Source organism: Microtus ochrogaster, unplaced genomic scaffold, assembly GCF_000317375.1.
Source record: "Microtus ochrogaster isolate Prairie Vole_2 unplaced genomic scaffold, MicOch1.0 UNK1, whole genome shotgun sequence".
NCBI lineage: Eukaryota > Metazoa > Chordata > Mammalia > Rodentia > Cricetidae > Microtus > Microtus ochrogaster.
Genome location: NW_004949099.1, coordinates 11,054,318 through 11,077,482, shown reverse-complemented (window position 1 = coordinate 11,077,482; position 23,165 = coordinate 11,054,318). Strand labels below are relative to the sequence as shown.

Genomic DNA, 23,165 nt, shown 5'->3' with positions numbered 1-23,165 from the left:
GCATTGTTTGTAATAGCCAGAACTTGGAAACAACCTAGATGCCCTTCAATGGAAGAATGGATGAAGAAAATATGGAATATATACATATTAGAGTACTACTCAGCAGTAAAAAACAAGGGCTTCTTGAATTTTGCATGCAAATGGATGGAAATAGAAAACACTATCCTGAGTGAGGTAAGCCAGACCCCAAAAGAGGAGCATGGGATGTACTCACTCATATTTGGTTTATAGCCATAAACAAAGGACATTGTGCCTATAATTAGTGATCCTAGAGAAGCTAAATAAGGAGAACCCAAAGAAAAACATATAGGCATCCTCCTGAATATTAACCTTCATCAGGTGATGAAAGGAGACAGAGACAGAGACCCACAGTGGAGCACCAGACAGAAATCTCATGGTCCAAATCAGGAGCAGTAGGAGAGAGAGCACGAGCAAGGAACTCAGGACCGCAAGGGGTGCACCCACACACTGAGACAATGAGGATGTTCTATTGGGAACTCACCAAGGCCAGCTGGCCTGGGTCTGAAAAAGCCTGGGATAAAACCGGACTCGCTTAACATAGCGGACAATGAGGACTACTGAGAACTGAAGATCAATGGCAATGGGTTTTTGATCCCACTGCACGTACTGGCTTTGTGGGAGCCTAGGCAGTTTGGATGCTCACCTTACTAGACCTGGATGGAGGTGGGTGGTCCTTGGACTTCCCACAGGGCAGGGAACCCTGATTGCTCTTGGGCTGATGAGGGAGGGAGACTTGACTGGGGGAGGGGGAGGGAAATGGGAGGCGGTGGCGGGGAAGAGACAGAAATCTTAAATAAATAAATAAATAAATAAATAAATAAATAGAACCATCTATTCTACAGTCAGGCAGATCACTGTATATAGTACATAGGTGTGGGTGAAATGAAAAGCACTAAAAATCCCTATATCTACCCATTCCTCTGCCCATGCAGACAAAGCATGAAGGGAAACTATCTAGCAATTGACATGGTTTTATGTCAAGGGGGTGGGCTTTACTTTCTTTTTGTCCAGTGTCCCTCCAGAAAAATCCCGACTTCTGAATTAGTTTTCTCTTTCCCTAACCCATGCTCAAACCCTTCAGTCCCCTAAGAGAAATTTTATGGACAGCCTGTCACTCATTATTACATTATTATCACTGGTTGCAATTTTTAGGTGGGCTCCACCCATGAGAATATTCCCCTTTTATTGGAAGAGGAAACTTCACTCTGTGGGAAGTGAGCTTGCTTGATAGAGTCTTCCTAGTGGGGTTACATATCAGGCATTGGTCCTGTGCATTTTTAGCGGTAATTTACTACAAAAGACACTAGTTTGTATCAACCTCATGCTTTTCTTCATCTTACAATACCATGTATCACACCCAGTTGTCTTAGGTCCATGTCGATGAGTTTTCTGTGGTAGCTCGACTTCCCCAGGGGCTGTTTAGATACTTGGCTCAGGATTGTTCCAGGTGATGAGCATGTTCCTGGATGAGGTTAGCATTTGAGTTTGTAGTCTAACTAGTTTGTCTTTCCTGGTGTGTGCCTGCCTCAGCCCACCCACTAAAGTCCCAAATAGAATAAAATGGCTGATACTCTCCTAGGGGAAAAATAACCATTTCCTTACTGATTTACTTTTGAGCCAAGAAGTCTTTTTCTACCCTTGGTCTTGAACTGAAGAATTGCTCTGGCTGAGTATCTAGGTGGTCAACTTCACACAGTTTTCCTTTGTATATGTCCTTTCTGTAATGGTCTGTCCTGGCCCTTTAAGAGACAAGCCCTGCCCATTCCCACCCCTGTCTGCTGAGGCAAGCAGATCTTCCATCTGCTTCCATCCTGCGAGTCTTTCAATTTTGTCTTTCTCTCTCCTTTATCCCTCTTCTTCCCTTCCCCCATTTCCCTTTCCCTTCTATAACCCACTAAATAAATACCTACTTTCTTTGCATGGTGTGCGTAACAGGTCTCTGTCTCTCACCTGCCATGTGGCTCCCTGCCTGGGACCCAGCTGCTTTTGTGGCCCACTGTGGTCTCATGCTCTCTGCCCACTGCCACCACTCGGGGACCCGAGGCATTTTATTTTTATCATTACATCGGTGCTTGTGACTCGGCCAGGCTCTTCATGTTCCCTCCTACCTGTTGGTGGGCTGGCTGATCACACATGGAACCCTGGGCTCAAAAACCAGTTTCTTTACAATAGCTCTGAATTCTATCTGCCTGAACGTCAAACTCCATGCACACCAACAGCTTCGGTGGTGAGTTTTCCCCTTTCAGTCAGCCAACCACAACCTTCATAGCTAGGGTTGAGTCCTTTGCTAACATTCATCTCTGGTTGTTTTCTGTAGTTAAAAACATGACTGGACAACCCTGGGTTGGTTCTCCTGGACTAGCGCTGCACATGCTGTGCAGTGCATTCAATTTGGGGCCCAGGGTCCCTCAGATTTTTCTTTCTTTTTTCTTCTTTTCTTTTCTTTTCTTTTCTTTTCTTTTCTTTTCTTTTCTTTCGGACCACTTGTAAGTGGTCCCCGCCATGAGAGACCACTCAGAGCAGCCTCATGCCTCGCTGGCTTCCGAGTTGCCCAGGCTAGAGCTGGTCAGGCTTTAACACCCCACCTATAGAGAGAGGACGCTCTTCTCTAGGCCCTGTGGGGTTATTTGCAGTTTTTCAAATTTTTAGCTATGGTATAAACCTTAAACTATGCTCTGCTTGTGTCCCACCAGCTCTGCTTTTCCTCAAACTGTTCCTGCTTCCGTTCCCGACAAGATTGGTCAGATCCATGAGGCAGCTGTTTTCAGTTCCAGCCTTTGCTCCCTGCTGCAGCTTGAGGCATGGTGGCTTGGCAACAGAGGGGATCATGACTCTAGGTCTCTCTTGTTATTATGTTTAAATCTCCCCCGGCTAAAAAAAAAAGTGGTTTCTCTATACAACATGTGACTGCTGCCACTTTGACTGAGGTCAGGTGACCTTACCACCATCTTAACTGAGGTCAGGTGACTTTATCACCATCTTAACTGAAAGTCAGGTCAGGTGACCAAGTCCCGACATCTTTACAAAGGTATAACCTGCCTGGTCCCCTGGTTTACTTATGTTTTTGTCTCTGATTTCCTCTTACTGACTTTGTTGCATGTGTGTTTTGTGCAGTGGCATACCTTTGGTAGGGCCCATCTACTTCACCCAATTCCTGTTCACTGTGTGTGTGTGTACATACATGTAACTTAAATACAACTATATTTACTGTTAAATGTTATAATTTTCTGTTCATTGTATCTCATTCCAGACTACAAAATAATAAGTCTCATGTTTTAATTTGCTATGTACTTTTAAGTCTCTTATAAAACTACAGTATATATATAATCCAACTCTGATTTAAATCATATTAAGCTGTTCTCTACTATTGTCATTTCTGCCATTAACCTTCTATTGCAAGCAGCTTTTAAATTCTTTTTGTCTTTTTATGAGTGTAAATGTCATCTGTTAAGTTGAGAGCCAGTACAGTCAAGGTTGGACTCTCCAGGCAGATTTTATAGCTTATCTATACCAAGTGAACAGTCCTCAACTGCTCAGAGATCTAGGGAATATGGCGTTTAAATATTTGATTATTAAAAAACTTTTCATAACAAAAAGAGACTGGTTGGCTCCTAGCAGTAGCACTCTACTTCCTCGAAAGAAGACAGAAGACAGATGGGCACAGAACAACGTTCTTCCACAATTCATTTCAATTGCCAAGCACTGGCCACTGGGCAAAACTGCCTTTCATCTGAACTGAAGATTTCCAGGCCGTGAACAGATTCATTGGAATCAACAGCCTAGCTGCTCAGGTCAAGGTAGGCTTCTCTTCCTACAGATTTCTTACCCCACAGGATCTTTTGGAGCCTGGCAGGCCCTGGGCTAAACATCAAAAGAGAAACATGACCCTCAGCGACCATGGAGAATCTTGAGGAGTAGCTCTAGGTGCCAACCAAGTCAATTCTCTGTTGTTTTTTTAATCAATAACTCAAATAAAATTTTATCCTTCTCAAAGATTTGTTATGCAGTTTGAAAGCTGAGAGGATTTGTTGGTTTAAAAGGACAACCTCACCAATCAAATATTTGTGAAATACAAATACAAGTTATAAAGGTGTGAGGACAAGTGCACACTATCAAATTTCTCTCTCATGCTGCCTTTCATAGTCTTAAAGATACTTTTCATTATGCAAAAATATCTGTCACAGTCATTCTGATATAAATATGCTACTGTTTATACAATGTATATTTCTAAAACTTACGTTTTCACAAACCCAAAGAATTCTTATGAGTTCCAGGGAGCTGAATTGAAGGATCCACCTTAAACAGGTCAGATATACCCTTCTCAATTCCTTGGTTCTAAAAATTTTTCCCCCTAAACTTAACTTTGTCCTCTATTTTGGCAATACTTAAACAGGTGTAAGAGACACCAGGCATTTTCATACCACAAACACCAGACAGGAGCATAGAGACCAGCTACTTTAGGATATGACCAGCACCCAGCTTTCTCAGGTTCTCCCCCAAGATAATGCCCACAAATAAGCAGGAAGCAGTCTTGAGAATCAACTGCCCCAATTCCTTTAACCTGTTGTGCCTAACCTCCCATGTTTTTATTATAAAAAAGAGATGGGAATATAATGGTCTGTCCTGTCCCTTTAAGAGACAAGCCCCCCCCCACTCCCTCCCCCATCTGCTGAGGCAACCAGGCCTTCCTTCTGCTTCCAGACTGCAAGCCTTTCCTTTTCATTTCTCTATCCAGAAAACGCAACCTCTGTCTCTCTCCCTTCTCCCCACTTCTCCCGTTCTCCCTCCTCTCTCTCTCTCTCTCTCTCTCTCTCTCTCTCTCTCTCTCTTTCTCTGCTTCTCCCCCTTCCCCCCTTCCCTGCTTTCCCTTTCCCCTTCATAACCCACTAAATAAATACTCATTTTCTCTGCATGGTGGGCTTAATAGGTTTCTCTCTCTCTCTCTCACCTGCCACGTGGATTCCTGCCTGGGACCCAGCTGCCTTTGTGGCCCTCCATGGTCTCTTGCCTGCTGCCCACTGCCACCACAAGGGGACCTGTGGAATTTTATTTTTACCATAAAACTTTCTGTCTTCTCCAGAGACCTTGCCCAATGTAGAGTGCTAACATGAGGAGGGCAAACAACTGTAATTAGTGATTTTGCGTGCAATGCATGTTGTGTGCAGTTCTCATGTTGACTCTTGCTCTGGAGTGTTTATCTTCTATACTGGGAGACCGCAGAGGAATGGAACAGTTTTTACCACAGATTAAGGTCTAGTCTCACCAGTACACACATTCCCAAAAACCACGTGTATCTAGAGCCATAAAAACACTGTCATTAAGAGTGAAAGTAAGTTTCAGCAGGATGCTGACATGTGCTGTGCGGATGGTTGTGGCAGAAACACCATTTTCTCCCATCCTACACAGATTGGTGAGATTCAAATGCAAGTCGTGTATTTATGTGACCTTTAGGTGAAACAATTTTTGTATAGTTTGTTAAGAAGTAAAACTGGGCTAAAAATAATTCCTATCTCACAGCATTTTTATTAGCTCACACAGGATATTTGTAAAATGCTCCCAACAGTGCCTTCCATAGTTAATCAAGTCTGAGATGTTATCACTTCTCTGACATACCACAGTGTAGGTACTCCTAAGGATTTTAGGCAATATCAATGTTGTACTATTTTCTCTTAGGTTAGAAGACGAAAAAATAAGTCTTTAAACCAAGGAAGTACAATGGATTGGTTCATATAAGTAAAGGCAATCTAGAGTCAGACAAAATGATCATTCAGGGAGGCCTGAAACAATTCTAAGTTTGAACAGAAGATAATCCACTTGTGTTTGTGCATAGTAATCCAAACAGCAACAGAGCACCAAGCCAACCATATTATTAGTGGAGGTCCAAATTACTTGTTAACTTTTCTAAGAAGTTATTAAAGCATATTTCTTCCATTTTCTAAATGAAGCATAGAGCTGCCTTCATTATGGCCTCTCTAGGATCATTTAATAATCTAGTAGGACTTTCTGCTTGTTGCGGCTGGAATGCTGATGCCCTTGTCCAGTGTATGTTTTGAATCCCTAACCTTGAGTATGGTTGCATTTGGAGGTAGGGCTATAATATCTCCAATCTCATTTGCATTTTTATGTTGCAGAGAAAATGGCTATCTTTAGTTCAGTGTGGTATACCGTAGTCATACAGATCAGCTCTGGTGTCTTCTTGGGAGGGGTCCCTAGAACGGCTTTGCTTGCAAGCTCATGTATGGATCTTGACAATGGAATTTAGGAGCTCATACCACAGTCCCCCAAGTAAGGGATGTGACCACCAGGGATGGAAGTTTCCTGAACTTTGACTTGCCAGACCATTGTTTCTGCTGCATATTCTTGGTGATGAAGACAAACATGGTATCAATTCTACTCCAGTGTCTATGGACTGTGAAAGTCATGTTTGTTAACTGTTCGTAATGGAACAGTATAGGAGGGGGTAGTATGAACTTGTGACACGTGACTAGTACTTGATGATGTCTGTGTAAATGCAGTCCATGGATGTGTATATATGTACACCAACAGAGTCCAAATCACTCAATCGGAGTAGTGACTAAGCCTATGTATGAAGGACATAGTTTCTACATCTGACTATTTCCTAAAAGTCATCAAGGATAGAGGAATGAGGAGAGCTGGGAAAATATGGGATATGCCTAGAATGTTCTTATGGGCCAGAAGCTTAGTAAATTGTTTAAAATAAGATCCATGTCAAAATAATACAGCAGTCGTGTGAAGGTTGTCCTCCTGTGCAGATCTGGGACAATTTGAATACTAATAGAGAATCATTCTTATAACCATCAAATTAATGATTGATTCAGGTATAAATTATCAATGGGTTCTAAAATCAGTGGATTGGAGACTGGCAAATAAATGTATATAGTTTCAATGTTTCTCTTCTCAGAATTCATATTAAATTAATATATAAATAATAATATATAGAATAATGATTTAGAAATGAGAGAAAATAGAATTTCACAACAAAGAAGCCCGACAGTTACCTGGTGATTAAAGCTAACATTGTAAAAATGGGATAATAGGGCATCATGTGTCCCCTGGTGTGAGGAGAACATGGAGCCGCTGTCAGGGTACTTGGCTAAAACCGAATGACTTGAGACTAAGAAGAAGGCTTATTAAAAAAAAAAAAATCAAAGAGGAAAAAATGTAAAGTGACTGCCATGTGTTCCTTAAGAATGCCAAGGTCAAGGAAGATTTGTCAGTTTGAGGAATAGATTCTGATTAAAGGAAGCGAACGGCATGTAACAGCTGGATGTGAGGTGTGCTACTTTAGTAGCGTCTGGGCAGGGGAGACGAGGACATTGTTGGGACAACCTGCATGGATAGATATTGCACAACAGCACACACCAGAAAATGTTCGGACTAATTGTATGAGGAGTCATTTTTAGAAGACATTCACTGATGTCCTGAAGCCTGTAACTGTGCATGTCTAGCAGGTGAGACAGATCATGAATGATACATCAGGTGTGGTCGCAAGCACACTGGTAAATCTGGGTGAACGGTTATTTCCTATTGCTGTTCTAACAAGTTGTCATCAAGGCAGCACCTCATCCCAGAAGAGGAGAAGTCTGGGTTTGGCTGATTGTCCGCTAGACTCTTGTGTCTGTGATGTCAACAGTCGTGATATCAACAGAGCTGCAGTCCATTCTGGATGCTGTGGCGATGATTCAACTTCAGCCTCATTCAGGCTATTTGAGGAATTCGTGTCTAATGAGACAGATGTCTCAAGTTCATCCGCACATGGCTTCCTCCATCTGCAAACTCACAACAGTGGTTAAGCCCATGCATGCTTTCAGTCTTTCCACTTTTAAGGGCTGAAGGGATTATATTGTGTCTATCTGGATAATCCGGGATCTGCTTCTTTAAAATCAACCAATCAGCAATCTTAATTACTTCAACAACATCTCTCAGGCCATGTCATGAATGTAAAATAACCACAAGAGTTCTGAAGTATTCTGCATCTTTCTTATTAATTTTATGTTAATTTGAGATGTCATCAAATGGAAATACTACCAAGATAATAGCATAGCTGGGCGGGAGGGGGGACAGGTAGTCAAAGCATCTCTAAGTTCTTACTGATCTTGTCCCCCTCTAAGAGCCGGTCTCTATTCTCTCATTACTTCCCAGGCCACCACGTCATCAGGCAGGGTACCTGTGAGGTAGTCGCTGTGCACCGCTGCTGCAATAAGAACCGCATAGAGGAACGCTCCCAAACTGTCAAATGTTCCTGCTTCCCAGGCCAGGTGGCCGGCACAACTCGAGCGCAGCCTTCTTGTGTTGAAGGTAAGGGCCTTTCTGGTCAGTCTCTCTAGGACTTCAAAAGGACTGAAAATCCTTTTGAAATCCATGGTGCTTTGAGGGAAGCATCTGTCCAAAAGTTAACAGAAATCTGAGCTTCAAGAATCTCTTGATGAATAAGGCAAGCCTTATTCTCTCTCTCTCTCTCTCTCTCTCTCTCTCTCTCTCTCTCTCTCTCTCTCTCTCTGTGTGTGTGTGCGTGTGTGTTTCATTATGGGATAGTTGGGTAGCAGTTTAAAGCTACTTTGCTGACCTATCTCCAAATGCCACTTAGACCAAGTACTTCTTTCTTCCGTCTCTCTTTGTATATATGTCCCCTACTGTTTTCATGGAACTGGTTCTGGGATTCTCTATAAATACCCAAATATCCATGGAGGCTCAAGAGCATCATTTGAAAGCGATGGATGGTGTTTACCAGCTGTGTGCCTCCTCTTGTATACTTGCAGTCATCTAACCTATAATGTCGAAAACAATGTAAATGCTATGTGATTATCTTATATTTTATGGAGACAAAATTCTGTATGTTTTCAGTACACATATACTTAAAACAAAGGAATTTCTATCTGTGATCACTTAAGCCTGAAGATGTTTGATCAATGTACACGGAGAGGTGACTATACTTAGAACTGGTAGTGTGGCCTTTTACTCCCTGCTTAGTGGTGCACAGCAATGTCCACCCTGTTACTAATATCCTTTCATCACGTCTAGATTTTCAAAATTTTACGTGTGTGAATGTTTTGCTGGCATGTATGCATGTGCACTATGTGCATGCAGTGGTAGTGGAGGCCAGAAGAGGGTGTCAGAGCCCCCACAATTGGAGCTTTATGTGGGTGATGGAAATTGAACCTGGGTCCTCTGCAAGATCAGCAAGTGCTTTTAACCATGGAGCCACCTTTGCAGGACCTACTTTATTGTGTTAACACACATTTATAAAACATCACTGGAACAATTTTCCTGATAAAAGTTTGGGATTATGCATTATTCACTGATAGTCTCCAAGTCCCCTAGCAGAGTATTATACCAATAGCTTGTGTGTGAGAAAGAATACATATAAAATAAATAACCAGGCCTGGGATTGATTCTGAGTCCCATGGCTCTTATAGCAGACACCTTGTTGGAAACACATTTCTGTCCTCACGAGAAGACAAGTTGATCTGCAGTTGTCTGGAGGCTTCTTGAAGCTGGCATCACAAGCTCAGGAGTCTTTGACATACCTGTTGGAAGGTCAGCAGCAAAAACACAAACAACCAGATTCTTAATGCTGCATCTTATTGCACAGTCAGTGATAATAACTGACTCCATGCCCCCAAACACAGAGCCACGCCCACATCTGTGCACTGGGTGGTTACAGTTTTACAATGAACCTCTCAACTACCTTTCAAGGGGAAAGTGCAAAGGGAAGCTTTGCACTTCCTATCAGAAGCCTTGGGCTTGATTGTCTTGCTGCATTCAGACTTTATAAGGATAACACGGAGCATACTCCATTTGTCTTAGTTAGGAGACACCATGACCATGGTGGCTCTTATAAAGGAAAACATCAGTGGCACACTTCTTCCTACAAGACCATATCTAAGCCAACAAAGCCAAACCTCCTGCTAATGCCACTCCCTATTAGTTTATGGGGTCCAATAACATTCAAACTACCATACCATCTATAACTTAACAGACACACTTTAATATACATGTGAAAACCATAGACAGTACAATTTCTGCAGTGAAAATTGTGAATCTTCATGTAATGTGACATACGTCAAGGTGAATAACCTTATGTTAAGGCAAGGAGCTTTCACTGTCATCTACAGAAACCTTTGCCTCTTCAGAACTCTGTACATTATTGACAAAGGATTACAGACCTGTAAAAGGGCTAAGGAGCTTTAACATTTAAAAAACAGAACAACCTGACACTTCAGAGTAGACATTTAACAGGGACACTCAGTCACTGCCCTTTGTGTGTCTCGGGAGTGCGCCACCAGTGGAACATTTATATCAACCCTCCTCAAACCCCAAGACTCAGTGACATCACAAAAGAGGGGATGGGAAGATTGTAAGAGTCGGAGGTCAAGGAGGGCAGGAGCCAAAGAGTGTCCTCTGGATATGACAGGACCACTGCACTCAAACCCATAAGATCAAGTCAGTCAGCATTCTGGCATGGACTCAGGAGGGACTCAGGACCCCCCACCTCTACCTGAGAAGGAACATTTAACAGTTGATTGATGTGGAATGTCCCCCTGTGTGCTGTGAATGTGTTTTATTACCATTGGTTAATATGGAAGCTCCATTGGCCTATGGCAGGGCAGAATATAGCTAGGTAGGAAATCCAAGGAGAAATAGAGAGAGAAAGAAGGAGGAGTCAGGAGAGATGCCAGCAGTCACTGAAGGCATAAGATGACAGAGCATTACTGGTAAGCCACAGGACATGTGACAATATGCAGATTATTAGAAATGGGTTAATTTGTATGTAGAGCTAGCTAGTAAAAAGCCTGAGACATTGGTTAAACAGTTTGTAATTAATTAATACTAAGCCTCTGAGTGGTTATTCATGAACTGGTGGATGGGAGAAAAACCTCCAGTTACATTTGATGGTTTCTGGGGTGGGAGCATCAGTGTTTGTAAGAAGAGTGTCCCTGGTCTACCATGTTCCAGTGGATGACCTCAAAATGATGACTGTATGGGTAATACAATCAGAAACCAGTGAAGTTTAAAAAACAGCAACAAGAGTATAAACAGTTGGGAGAGGTAAGAAGGTTGGGCATGGACCCAGAATGAGTGAGGGCGAGGAGTATTGGTGAATAAAATCAATATGACATTTTCAAAGCATGAACAAAAAATATTAAAAATGATACTTAAACTCCCCAAGTTACTCTATCCTCAGGTAGGACCACAGGGACTATTAATTTTTTCCATCTACTATTCCAAGTCCTGTGTTCTGTCTCCTTCTGTCTCTCACATCAGCTCACTTTTCCCATCCCCACACCTGCTAACTCCTTACTCCAAAGGTCAACGTACATTTTGCTCTCATGAGTCCTCGCCTTCTGGTTTCCATCCCACTTCTAGAATGTTCTGTAAAAACAGACTGGACCTGTTACTCTTGCGCTAAAACACACTTAGGCAACCAGTCTGTAAGATGAGCTTCAGATTCTGTTCCACACTCAAGAACATTTCCAAGCTCTTACTGCATCTCCATTTCCACCCCCAATTCCTCTGCCTCGGCCACCACAGAGCATGTTGCTTTTCCCTACCTCTGCTCCAGGACATACATGTGGTTTACTGAATGCCTCTGTACTTTCAAATCTCCTGTATTGTTTTGTTTCTTTCCATACCATTTTTTTTTCTGCAAAACCCTGCTGTGTGCAAACCCTGCTGTGTGTACTCCCTGCTGTGTGCACACCCTCCTGATAGTCTGCAAGCAGTCTTTTCGCCTTTCAGCACAGGCTGGCCGTGGACTAGTTTTAGCCTGACAGAGAACTGACTCATCCTAACTAATCGTTGATGGTAACAGCTACCTTTTTCTCTGTGGGCTCGAAACCTCTTCTAAGGAAGTGATGAATCATAATGTGGACTATTTTTATATCCTGTCTAGCCTAGCATCTTTGGAGAAAAAGTTTTACATGTAGTATTTTGCAGTAGTCAGCACTTGTAGTGGAACTCGCAAACTACTGACATGATGATGATTTCTGTTGCCACCTTCATCTTAGTGAAGGAAATATTTGAACACCCCAAGTCTCCCCCACAAAGAAAAAATGTGAATACTCTAGATCCCTCCCCACCTGTAAAAATAATAAAAATACCTGAACCCCATCTTTGTCTTTCACCCTGGGAATAGCTATAAAATTTAGTATATTTTTGGTGTATCTATACATTTTAGAGATAGGGTCTAGATTGCAATTATCAACGTATGTTTTGTATGGTTTATTATGTCCACCCAATTTCTTCTATCAGTATTGGATCATAGGTATATGTATTGATCTGACTTCGTTTTTTTTTTTTAATCAACCCCACAGAATTCTACTGAAGGGATTGACTGTAACTAAGCTATTCCTCTATTGATGGGTATTTTGGCTTTGTCTATGGTAAATCCAACACATTCACGGACAAGCTACGACTGATCTTTCAAGCATTTAGGATCAGTAAGTGATGACTGACAATAATTTATTTGGTACTTGATGGCCCTCTATGCAGTTCTGTTGGGCAGGACTTTCTTTCTTTCTTTCTTTCTTTCTTTCTTTCTTTCTTTCTTTCTTTCTTTCTTTTTATTTTATTTTTTTTACTTGTTGCAAAAAAAAATTTCCGCCTCCTCCCCGTTTCCCATTTCCCTCCCCCTCCTTGCACACATCACCCCCTCCTCCCACTCCCCTACCCCTCTCCCCCTCCCCCCCACTCCATTCCCTCTCCCTCTCCAGAATGAAGAACAGTCCAAATTCCCTGCCCTTCGGGAAGTCCAGGGTCCTCTCACTTATATCCAGGACCAGGAAGGTGAGCATCCAAACAGGCTAGGCTCCCACAGCATCCAAACAGGCTAGGCTCCCACAAAGCCAGTTCATGTATTAGGATCGAAACCTAGTGCCATTGTCCTTGGCTTCTCATCAGCCTTCATTGTCCGCCAGGTTCAGAAAGTCTGGTTTCATCCCATGCTTATTCAGTCCCAGTCCTGCTGGCCTTGGTGAGCTCCCAATAGATCAGTTCCACTGTCACAGTGGGTGGGTGCACCCCTCGTGGTCCTAACTTCCTTGCTCATGTTCTCCCTCCTTCTGCTCCTCATTTGGATCTTAAGAGCTCAGTCCGGTGCTCCTGTGTGGGTCTCTGTCTCTATCTCGATCCATTGCTAGATGAAGGTTCTAAGGTGATATGCAATATATTCATCAGTATGGCTATAGGATAGGATCATTTCAGGTTCCCTCTCCTCAGTTGCTCAAGCTATTATCTGGGGACATCTCCCTGGACACCTGCGAGCCCCTCTAGAGTCAAGTCTCTTGCCAACCCTAAGATGGCTCCCTTAATTAGGATATATATTTCTCTGCTCCCATGTCCACCCTTCCTTTATCCCAACCATCCCATTCCCCCAAGTTCCCCCCATCCTCCCCTTCTCACATTTCTCACCCCATTTCCCCTTAGCCCCATGCCACCTCACCCCCAAGTTCCCAGGTTTTGCCCTGCAATCTTGTCTACTTCCCTTATCCAGATGGATGACTATATGTTTTTCTTATTTAGCTTTTCTAGGATCACAAATTATATGCTCAATGTCCTTTATTTATGGCTAGAAACCAATTATAAGTGAGTACATCCCATGTTCATCTTTTTGGGTCTGGGATACCTCACTCAGGATAGTGTTTTCTATTTCCCTCCATGTGCATGCAAAATTCTTGAAATCATTGTTTTTTTTTACCTCTGAGTAGTACTCTAATACGTATATATTCCACACTTTCTTCATCCATTCTTCCATTGAAGGACATCTAGGTTGTTTCCAGGTTCTGGCTATTACAAATAATGCTGCTATGAACATAGTTGAACAAATGCACTTGTCATATGATAGGGCATCTCTTGGGTATATTCCCAAGAGTGGTATTACTGGATCTTGGAGTAGGTTGATCCCGAATTTCCTGGGAAGTACTCTACAACATATGGGCACAGGAGATCACTTCCTACGCATATCCCCAGCAGCACAGACATTAAAGACAACATTGAATAAATGGGACCTCCTAAAACTGAGAAGCTTCTATAAAGCAAAGGACACTGTCACTAAGACAAAAAGGCAACCCACTGACTGGGAGAAGATCTTCACCAACCCCGCAACTGACAAAGGTCTGATCCCCAAAATATATAAAGAACTCAAGAAACTAGACTTTAAAATGCTATTTAACGCAATTAAAAAATGGGGCACTGAGCTGAACAGAGAATTCTCAACAGAAGAAATTCAAATGGCCAAAAGACACTTAAGGTCATGCTCATCCTCCTTGGTGATCAGGGAAATGCAAATTAAAACAACTTTGAGATACCATCTTACACCTGTCAGAATGGCTAAAATCAAAAACACCAATGATAGCCTTTGCTGGAGAGGTTGTGGAGTAAGGGGCACACTCATCCATTGCTGGTGGGAATGCAAACTTGTGCAACTACTTTGATAATCAGTGTGGCGATTTCTCAGGATTTTCTTTTTTGATACAAATGTTCTCTCTCTAAAGAGAAACGGTGATCCGCATCTGACTAGTATGAATTGAAATGGGTATGTCTGGCATAAAGCTTCATATTGGATAGGACACCATTTTGTTTATGTAATATGTAACTTCCATATAACATTTATGGCCAGAGACTACCAAGCAGTATCCCAAAGAGAACTGTCTGCGTCTTCTTGTTTTCTTCCCTCATACCTAGCTTTCTTTGGTAAACAGCTGCGATCAAGGAATGTTTATTGGCTCGAAGTCACTGAGGGAGCACAGACATTTTAAGCTTTAGTTAGGATGTACATCTGTTTCCTTTCTACCCTGCCATCTATTCCTTATCTGAATGTTTTCATTAGGGCTTTTTTAGCTTTACCTGCTTGATCTTTATCCCATAATAATTATGCAGTATCATGTTAATTGGCGTGTGGTTAGACCCATTCTCTGCTGATATGTCCTTCTTATCTTATTTGTAAATAAGAATAGAGAGGATATAAAACATAAAATTCACTAGAATTTACATTTAAATTAAAACAAAGGCAGGGAGATGTTGGAGCAGGGTACTAATTAATGTTGACATAGAAATTGGAATATCCTTTTGCATTATTGTTAATCCACACCACAGATACTTATCTGGCACTTTCATTGCTTTTCTGTAAAAGCCTAGACTTCGTTAGTTAAATACAAAACTCTGATATTTTTATCCAATCACCCTGGTTTTAAAATTACAATTAGCTATGGATTATTTAAATTCATCTTCAACACACATTGGGGATATTGGAGGAGGAAGGGGGCTAATTTTGAGCCGTGGTTCTTTGTGTCCTGAAGCAGACAGTTGTTCTGTGGGTAAGATCTCTTAATTTAAAACCCTGTACTGGCATATAAAGGCCATTCTCTGATGGGAGCAATGCTCATACATTTATCAAAACGCAGCCCTATGGCGGTAATGCTTACTGGCCTTATAATAACACGAGATAAATACACACTACAAGAAACCTTAATTTATTTTGTCAAAACGAATGCTTTGTAAATATCGGAATTAAAACAGATTAATAAGACAAAAGCCTTGGGATGAAAGATAGTTACTTTTAAAGGTATTTTAAAGTATTTTGATAAAATTTTCCTGCCTTTCTCACTTGTGAGGACTGGTTTAGTTATGGAAGAGTGTACTATTTGGATCAACAGTTCCATGGCAATGGAGGCTGTATGATGAGACAGGATCTCTCTTTATGATGTGTTCTCGCTGGGTTTAGTGTTTTGGTGGGGTTTATTCTCCTTGCCATTGAGTTGCTGTCAGGGGCAGTCAGGACAACGGCAGTGAAGCTTACTTCACACGAGTATCTTGGGGGTTGGCAGGATCTACATCTTGAGTCTCTTGGATCATTTATCAAGTTTTAATTGTGCTCCTTGATGTTGGCCTTACCCTATATGCTGGGGATAGGGTAATAGTGAACTCTAATACCACTTCCAAGAAGCCCATAGTATACAAGGAAAGAGGGACAGATAAGCTCTCATAAATGCAGAATTGTATGGCAAACAGAGAAGGCCACCTGAGGACCCCATGAGAAACAGTGGGTCTTAACTGCCTAGGGGGGAGTTGACAAAGGAGGAGAAGGGAAAGAGGCCGCACAAAGAGTAAGTGAGTGACTGGGCAAGCACGTTCCTCCAGAGACTGGAGAAACACAGAGCCCTGGAAATTGGCGTGGGAGTTCACATTTCAGGAGACTAGAGGAAGCAGATTGTATGCCAGTAGAAAAACGGGAATTGCTGTGGACCAAGTTCCTATAGAGCTCCCTGGGACTGCTGAAAGGGAAGGTGTGGACCCCACATTTGATAGGCCCCCTCCTCAGCTCAGGCTACATGGAGAGCCCTGAATTTGTGTCTCTATGAGTGAGAGCAAGTGAGTACATACACATTTCAGAAGGGCTGCATTGTCCATGGTTGAGGCAGGTAGGGAGACATGGGATAGAGTTGCTCTGCCCTTTACTGTGGATTAGTATTTCTTCCACCAACCAAAAGTCTCCCCCCCCTTTTTTTTGAGTTTGCCTACAAAGTATTAAATATCTATGACTGAGAAACATGGATTTTGTGCCCCCTGCAGGGAATTAGGCAAACTGGGAAAGCGTTTATTGGTACCTGTTATGGTACCTGTTATGTAGAGGCTACAGAGGTACAGCTATAGCCAAATAGTTCACAGTGCATAGGGTAGGAGACTGTACAGGAAAGAATTACCAGGTCTCAAATGGCAAGGTTGAGAAACCCGGACTTTGAAGTTCCATTGTCTCACATGTATTGGTGAGTCTGTGTTTGGCAAGGAGGAATCACTCGTATCATTAAAAACAAAAATACCAAGAGTTACACAAACTGAAGGCAAACAAAATTCCAACATGAAGGAATGGAGGCAGGTATGACGCCTGAGCCTAGCTGAGGGGCCATTGGTGCTTGGTGGCTGTTGAGAGAAAGTCAAGTTTTCATTAATGGTTTGACACCTGGTGTCTTTACCACACTCCAGGGCAGGTCTTGTGCCCAGAGTATTTTGACAATATAAACTGAACATGATAGGGGAGAGAAAGAGAGAGAGAGAGAGAGAGAGAGAGAGAGAGAGAGAGAGAGAGAGAGAATGATCTGGGCAGAGGTGGATGAACTTAATGTATCTGGTATAAAATTCTTAAAGAATACATAAAACATTATTTCAACGGCCAAACAAACATAATGGCCTTAACTCTGTAAATACAACTAAGCTAAGTCAACAAATGAGAGAGCAACTCTTGAGAAGGCAGTCCCTTCTTTGTGTCAAGCAAAATCTCTAGTTATTTGACACTTAGATCTAGAAAACGCCATAAAAAAAAAACAGGGGGTGCCACTATCATGATTTTTCCTTTCTGTTAAAACCGGAAGTCCCTTACAACTTAAAGATGAGGGCATTTATTATGTGTTTTCCTTAGCCAGGAAGGCATGAATGAGGCTTTTGAAGGAGTTTTACTTTGAAAATAGAAAATAGACATAATGGGACATTTTCTTGTTTAGAGTAGATTGTGATGTTCTCTAGCAGGAGTGGCAGGCATACCTCCCACAAGGCATTCTCCTGTGGAGAAATGGCCCAGGAAAGTGGGCAGATGTCATTGACAGTTGTTTTAATAGAATCCAACTCCTGGTCTTTCTTCAGTTCAGAGCAAGGCTCCAACTGTTTGAGCGGCTTTTCTTTCTCCATGCTCCTTCTGAGGTCTGGCCCCAGTCAGTTCTCAACTTGTGTTTTTTGTTTTGTTTGTTTTTCGAGACAGGGTTTCTCTGTAATTTTGGAGCCTGTCCTGGAACCAGCTCTGTAGACCAGACTGGCCTTGAACTCACAGAGATTCGCCTGCCTTTGCCTCTCCAGTGCTGGAATTAAAGGTGTGCACCACCACCGCCCGGCCAGTTCTCATCTTTGCTGCAGGAATCATAGGCAATCCTCAGTGTGGACAGGCTTCCAAAACTGCCGCTTCCTTTTCTGCACTTGCCCCTTTCTCTTTCCTCTCTTCAGGAACATTTGCTGTTAGCCCTTTCATCAAGAATCTCGATCGAGATAATCTGTTACTACGACCCCTTACTGTGTGTTAGATATAAACAGGATTTTGTTTTTGCGAATGTGGCAATTTAAAACTCAAGAGTAGCTTGTTATTTTAACGAGCAACACTTTTTAAGCAAACAAAGAAAAACTGATTTAAAAAATTTCTAAAACTTGATATTGTATTTTCTTTTATCTACACCTTTAAAACACATATTTTTAAAAATTAGAATAATGTAATAGATATATACATGCAGAATATTCAAACATATAACTTTTATTAATTTTTTCTATTAGAGCAAACAAACAGCTCAGTTCAATGAGATGTCTCTGTGTAAGGAGATTTGTCACACAAACCCAACACTCAATTCAATCCCATATAAAGGGGAAAGGAGAGAACCAAGGCCACAGAGTTGGCCTCTGAAATCTACACACGTGCCAAAGCACACCCTCCATCATACACATAATAATAAATCAATGTTTTAAAAGGTCAACTCTAATGGATCAAATAATTTATCGTAACACACAAATTTTGGAAACTACTGCAAGAAACACAGAGGTAACACTTGAGGACATTGGTTCAGGCCATGGTTTTCTGGATAATATTCTCAAAGCACAGGAAGTAGAGACAAAAACTAACAGTGGCAAAGGGAACTATCAACAGAGTAGAGACAGCATACAGAACATCAGGGAACCATTGCCAGCTATATGTCTGATTGGGCCAACATACAGAAACTGTGAAGAACTGAAAAAGAAAGTCCTCAAGAAGCAGCAGCCTAATTAAAACATGTTAAATGGTTTGAATATACAGTACTCAGTGAAGAAAACAGAGATGACCAACAAATCATCCAGGGATTGAACTCAAGTTGCCTGTCTCATGTAGAAAGCACTTTTGCCTGATGATATGTCATGCCAACTCAGTTCTTACTAATCTACCATACTATTTTACCACAACAGAAGAGTTTGAAGGCTTCTAGGCCCAAGTAATGAAAAAGGTATAGGATATGAAGGACTTTGATTTGGTCACTGTAGTACACATTCACTGAACTACTCTCTATGTTGAAACATTTATCTTTTCCCACTTTTTTTCTTTTTACTGGAAAGATTCTTTTTACATATGATATATCCTGATTATAGTTTTCTCTTCTTCTACTCCTCCCTGTTCCCTCCCCTCTTCTCTGAACCCACTACTTTACTGTCTCTCATTAGAAAAGAACAGGTTTCTAAGAGACAGCAACCAAACATGACAAAATAAAATAAGATAAAGCAAAAACTATCATATCGAGGTTGGAACGACAATCCAACAGGAAGACAAGAGTTCTAAGAGCAGGCATAAGAGTCAGACACCCACTTTTTCTAACAGTCAGTTGTCCCATAAAAATACTATATGCAGAGGCTCTGACATAGACCCATGAAAACTGTAGACCCATATTTCTACATGATATGACAGCCAGACTCTTAAGCTATAGTTTGTACCTGAAATAGTCACATAACCTTCCAGACAGGCTGTTGTTACCCTAACATAGGGTCAGGATGTTGTTTTGCTTCTTCTCTGTAATTTGGAGGATGCCTGAATAGAGATGCTAATTCAAGCCTACGTGACAGAGCTAGCATACAGACTAGGAAGATGTGACAGAACAGGCATAGGTAGATGTGGGTGTGACTAGAGACACTCACCTGGTTACCTAGGAAACAGAATGCTAATGTGTTTTTCTCTCAGCTTATATTATGGTATAAAGGCTGTTTGGAGAATAAACGAGAGGAATTTCTCATGATATGAACTTGGGATTTCATGAGGGATCACTGAGACTCTCCCTCCCGATAAAACCATGTGAGTTGTGTTTTTATTCCCATGCCTCCATGCTAGTCCAGAGAGATAGTTTATGTTGGGGCTTGGAACCAGACACCGACATAAAACCTTTAAAATATATAAGGAGATGCAAATGTCACCCTCTTTGCTTGAATAATGGATGCATGTATCAAGTCATCACCCCCCCAATGGCTACAATTAAAATTATAAACATATTACTGTACATTCTGGGAGACTGCTAGGTACAGGCTTTGCCACACAGCTTCAAGTGTGGTACCCTCACCATTAATTTACCGACTTAGAAAAAAAACCTGGTTTTTATTTCTGGTTCCATCTACCCTTTGCTGCTTCTGACAGTGCCCCAGACAATCAAAAGAGAATAAGTGGGTAAAGGTGAAGAAGCTCCCTGGATCTGCAGGGTGAGATCATTATGATATTTGGAGCTAGAAAATATGTTTTTTGAGCTTCATGTCCATCCACCTAGCTTAGTAGCAGTCTCTCTGACATCATGAACTCATGTGGAAAGTTCTATAGTATTGTGTTATTTTATTGGTTAATAAATAATGCTGTTTTGGCCAGTGGCTTAGCAAAATAGAGCAAGGCAAAAATTTTAAACAAATAGAAAAGAAAAAAGGCAGAGTCAGGAAAAAAAAAACCATATAGCCACTGCAGGAGACAGATGGTGGATACTGGGACACTGAATGAAACCTTGTCAGTAGACCACAACCACATGGCAATGCACAGATTAATAAAAATGGGTTAATTTAAGTTGTAAACACTAGCTAAAAATACACTTATGCTATTGGCCAAACAGTATTACAGTTAATATAGTTTTTGAGTGTTTATTTTGGGTTTGGGCAGTTGGGAAACAAACTAGTGGTCTCTACCTACAAATTGGCACCCAATGTGGTTAACTACATTCATGTAAAATCTATATATGCTATAGAGATTTTCATTGGTATGGATCTTGTTTTATTGATACAAATTTAAGATCAATTTTGATTAAGGTATTTTGTTTGTGCATCTCATTTAAAATGTAATGTATAATTTTAAAATATAGGTTAATAGATAGTCATCTATAATAGTCAAGTTTACGGTCATGTTAGTTAGGTTTTCTAGATATATAAAGATATATTTCAGAGGGATATATATTCTTCAAACCTTTCAAAGACTAATAAAATATAGCATTTAAAATGTTTAAGAACTTAGAACTTTTCATGACAATGAGACTTTGGCAGCTCCAATCTACTTCAGGAGAATGATGGGCATTGAAGAGGTTCCTTATGGAGTTTTCTAGCCATTTGGGCAAAAAACTGCTCTTGTCTGGACTGCTTGATATTATGCTATATAAACTAGACATGCATGATCCACAGAAAAATGACTGCTAAACTTGCCTAAAGATGAGACAGTCCTCCAGGGTTCCTGCTTCATAAAAGAGTCTGCAAAACATTCTACAGGACACACAAAAAAGGTGACTAACAAACTGCCAATATAGGTAGAACTGTCTTTGAAATTTCCTGCTTCATGGAAAAGTCTGCCAGATACTATGGGCCTGTAGGCTAAAGATGGATGCTCCAACAATACAAAGAGCTTCAGGAAAGTGTCCAGGCAGGGAGACATCTCTGTCAATTCTAAAGTTTTAAAAGTTGCTTACAATGCACTTCCTGTTTACTTAGGTAATATTATATCGTTCTGGAGTCTTTAATGAAATTAAAATTAAATAGTTATAATTATAATTTTCCTTAGTTATTATAATACTGTATTATTATATTATTAGTATATTAGTATAATATGCTATAGTATACTATAGTATAACATATTAGTATAGTATTATTAGTATAATAATATAATACTGTAACTATAATTCTTACTTAATACCTGCTTTGTTATATGCAGTTTTATTTTGTTCAAGTTAAAATCTTCCTTTTTATTTAGACAGAGAAGAGGAAATGGTGTGGGAAGTCCTTCTGTATATGTTTTGCTTTTACTGGTTAATAATTAAAGCTGTTTTGGCCAGTAGCTTAACCAAATAAGCAAGACAAAAATTCCAAACAGATAAAAGAGAAAAAAATGTGGAGTCAGGAAAAAGTCATATAGCTACCGCAGGAGACAGATGCCGGACACTGCATGAAACCTTGTTGGTAGGTCACAACCACATGGCAATACACAGATTGATAAAAAAATGGGTTAATTTAAGTTGTAAAAGCTAGCTAAAAATACACTTAAACTATTGGCCAAAAAGTATTGCAATTAATATACTTTCTGTGTGTTTATTTAGGGTCTGGACAGCTGGGAAACAAACGAGCAGTCTCTGCCTACAATAAACAATCTGTATGACAACATACTACTTTCTGTCTTGGTACACACTAATTTAAACATGGAATGATTAATCTAGATGACAAATCTATATGACTCAGGTATAATTGCTATTAATTGGGGCCATCAGCTGGTAGCCCAGAAGCAGTGGCTACATAAGGAAAGGAGAAAATCTGACTCTTTTAGAAAGTTGTGAAATAATTCCATGTTCTCATCCCATTGTATTGCCATAGCCCAACTGGACAGTGTTTTAATACACTGATGTTCTGTATATTGCTACTTTTTTTTTTAAAAAAATAAGGTTTTGTTTCTGGTGGACATCTCTTGCATCAAGGAAGAGGTATATATTTATTTAAAGGTCAGCATGTGGGCTCTGATGTTAGACTGTTGCCCCAGGTCCTTTCTGCTTCTGGACACTAGAGTTTTCAAGCTAGGAGGAAAAAACAAAACAAAACAGCAACCTCAGCTTTGGAGGAAAATTTAAACGAGATAATACAGGATAAGCAATTAGCAAGGAACCTGAAACTCAATGAGGAAAGTTACCGTTAACATTTATGGAGCCGGAACTTTATACTTTTATTTACTTGCCATTGAGGGTCTTTCTTATAACAGAGTCTGTCGTGTTTTCTCTATAAAATGTCATGTCATCTAGATGGACAGTTGACTGCCCCCTGTCATCTTGCATGCTTTTTCTTTCTTTTTATACCTAACTGCTCTCCTTTGCTGTGCTAAGAAATGGCGAGAGTGAAACACCCTTCTTCTGGACCTTTAAGAGGCATGCAGCCTTGCACTCTGGCGGGACACCAGCTGCGGTCTGGCAGTTCTGGCCCTCTTTCTGTCGAGATACATTCCTTCTTTACCTAATTTGTCGATGGTTATTATCATTAAAGGGTGTGGAATTTTGAAAATGCTTTTATACATCTATCAAAGTGATGATATGATTTTTATCATTTATTCTCAGAATGTAGTGGATCACATTGATTAA

At 40.9% G+C, this 23,165-nt stretch overlaps 1 protein-coding gene across 1 annotated transcript in view; it reads left to right on the top strand.

Annotated features, from left to right (window-relative positions):
- Nucleotides 1–23,165, top strand: part of Fam19a4 (family with sequence similarity 19 member A4, C-C motif chemokine like) — a 213,652-nt gene that overhangs the window by 173,099 nt on the left and 17,388 nt on the right. The window contains exon 4 of the mRNA XM_005364921.3: nucleotides 8,185–8,340. Coding sequence (XP_005364978.1) covers nucleotides 8,185–8,340 — 156 coding nt within the window. The remainder of the gene's footprint in view (nucleotides 1–8,184; nucleotides 8,341–23,165) is intronic.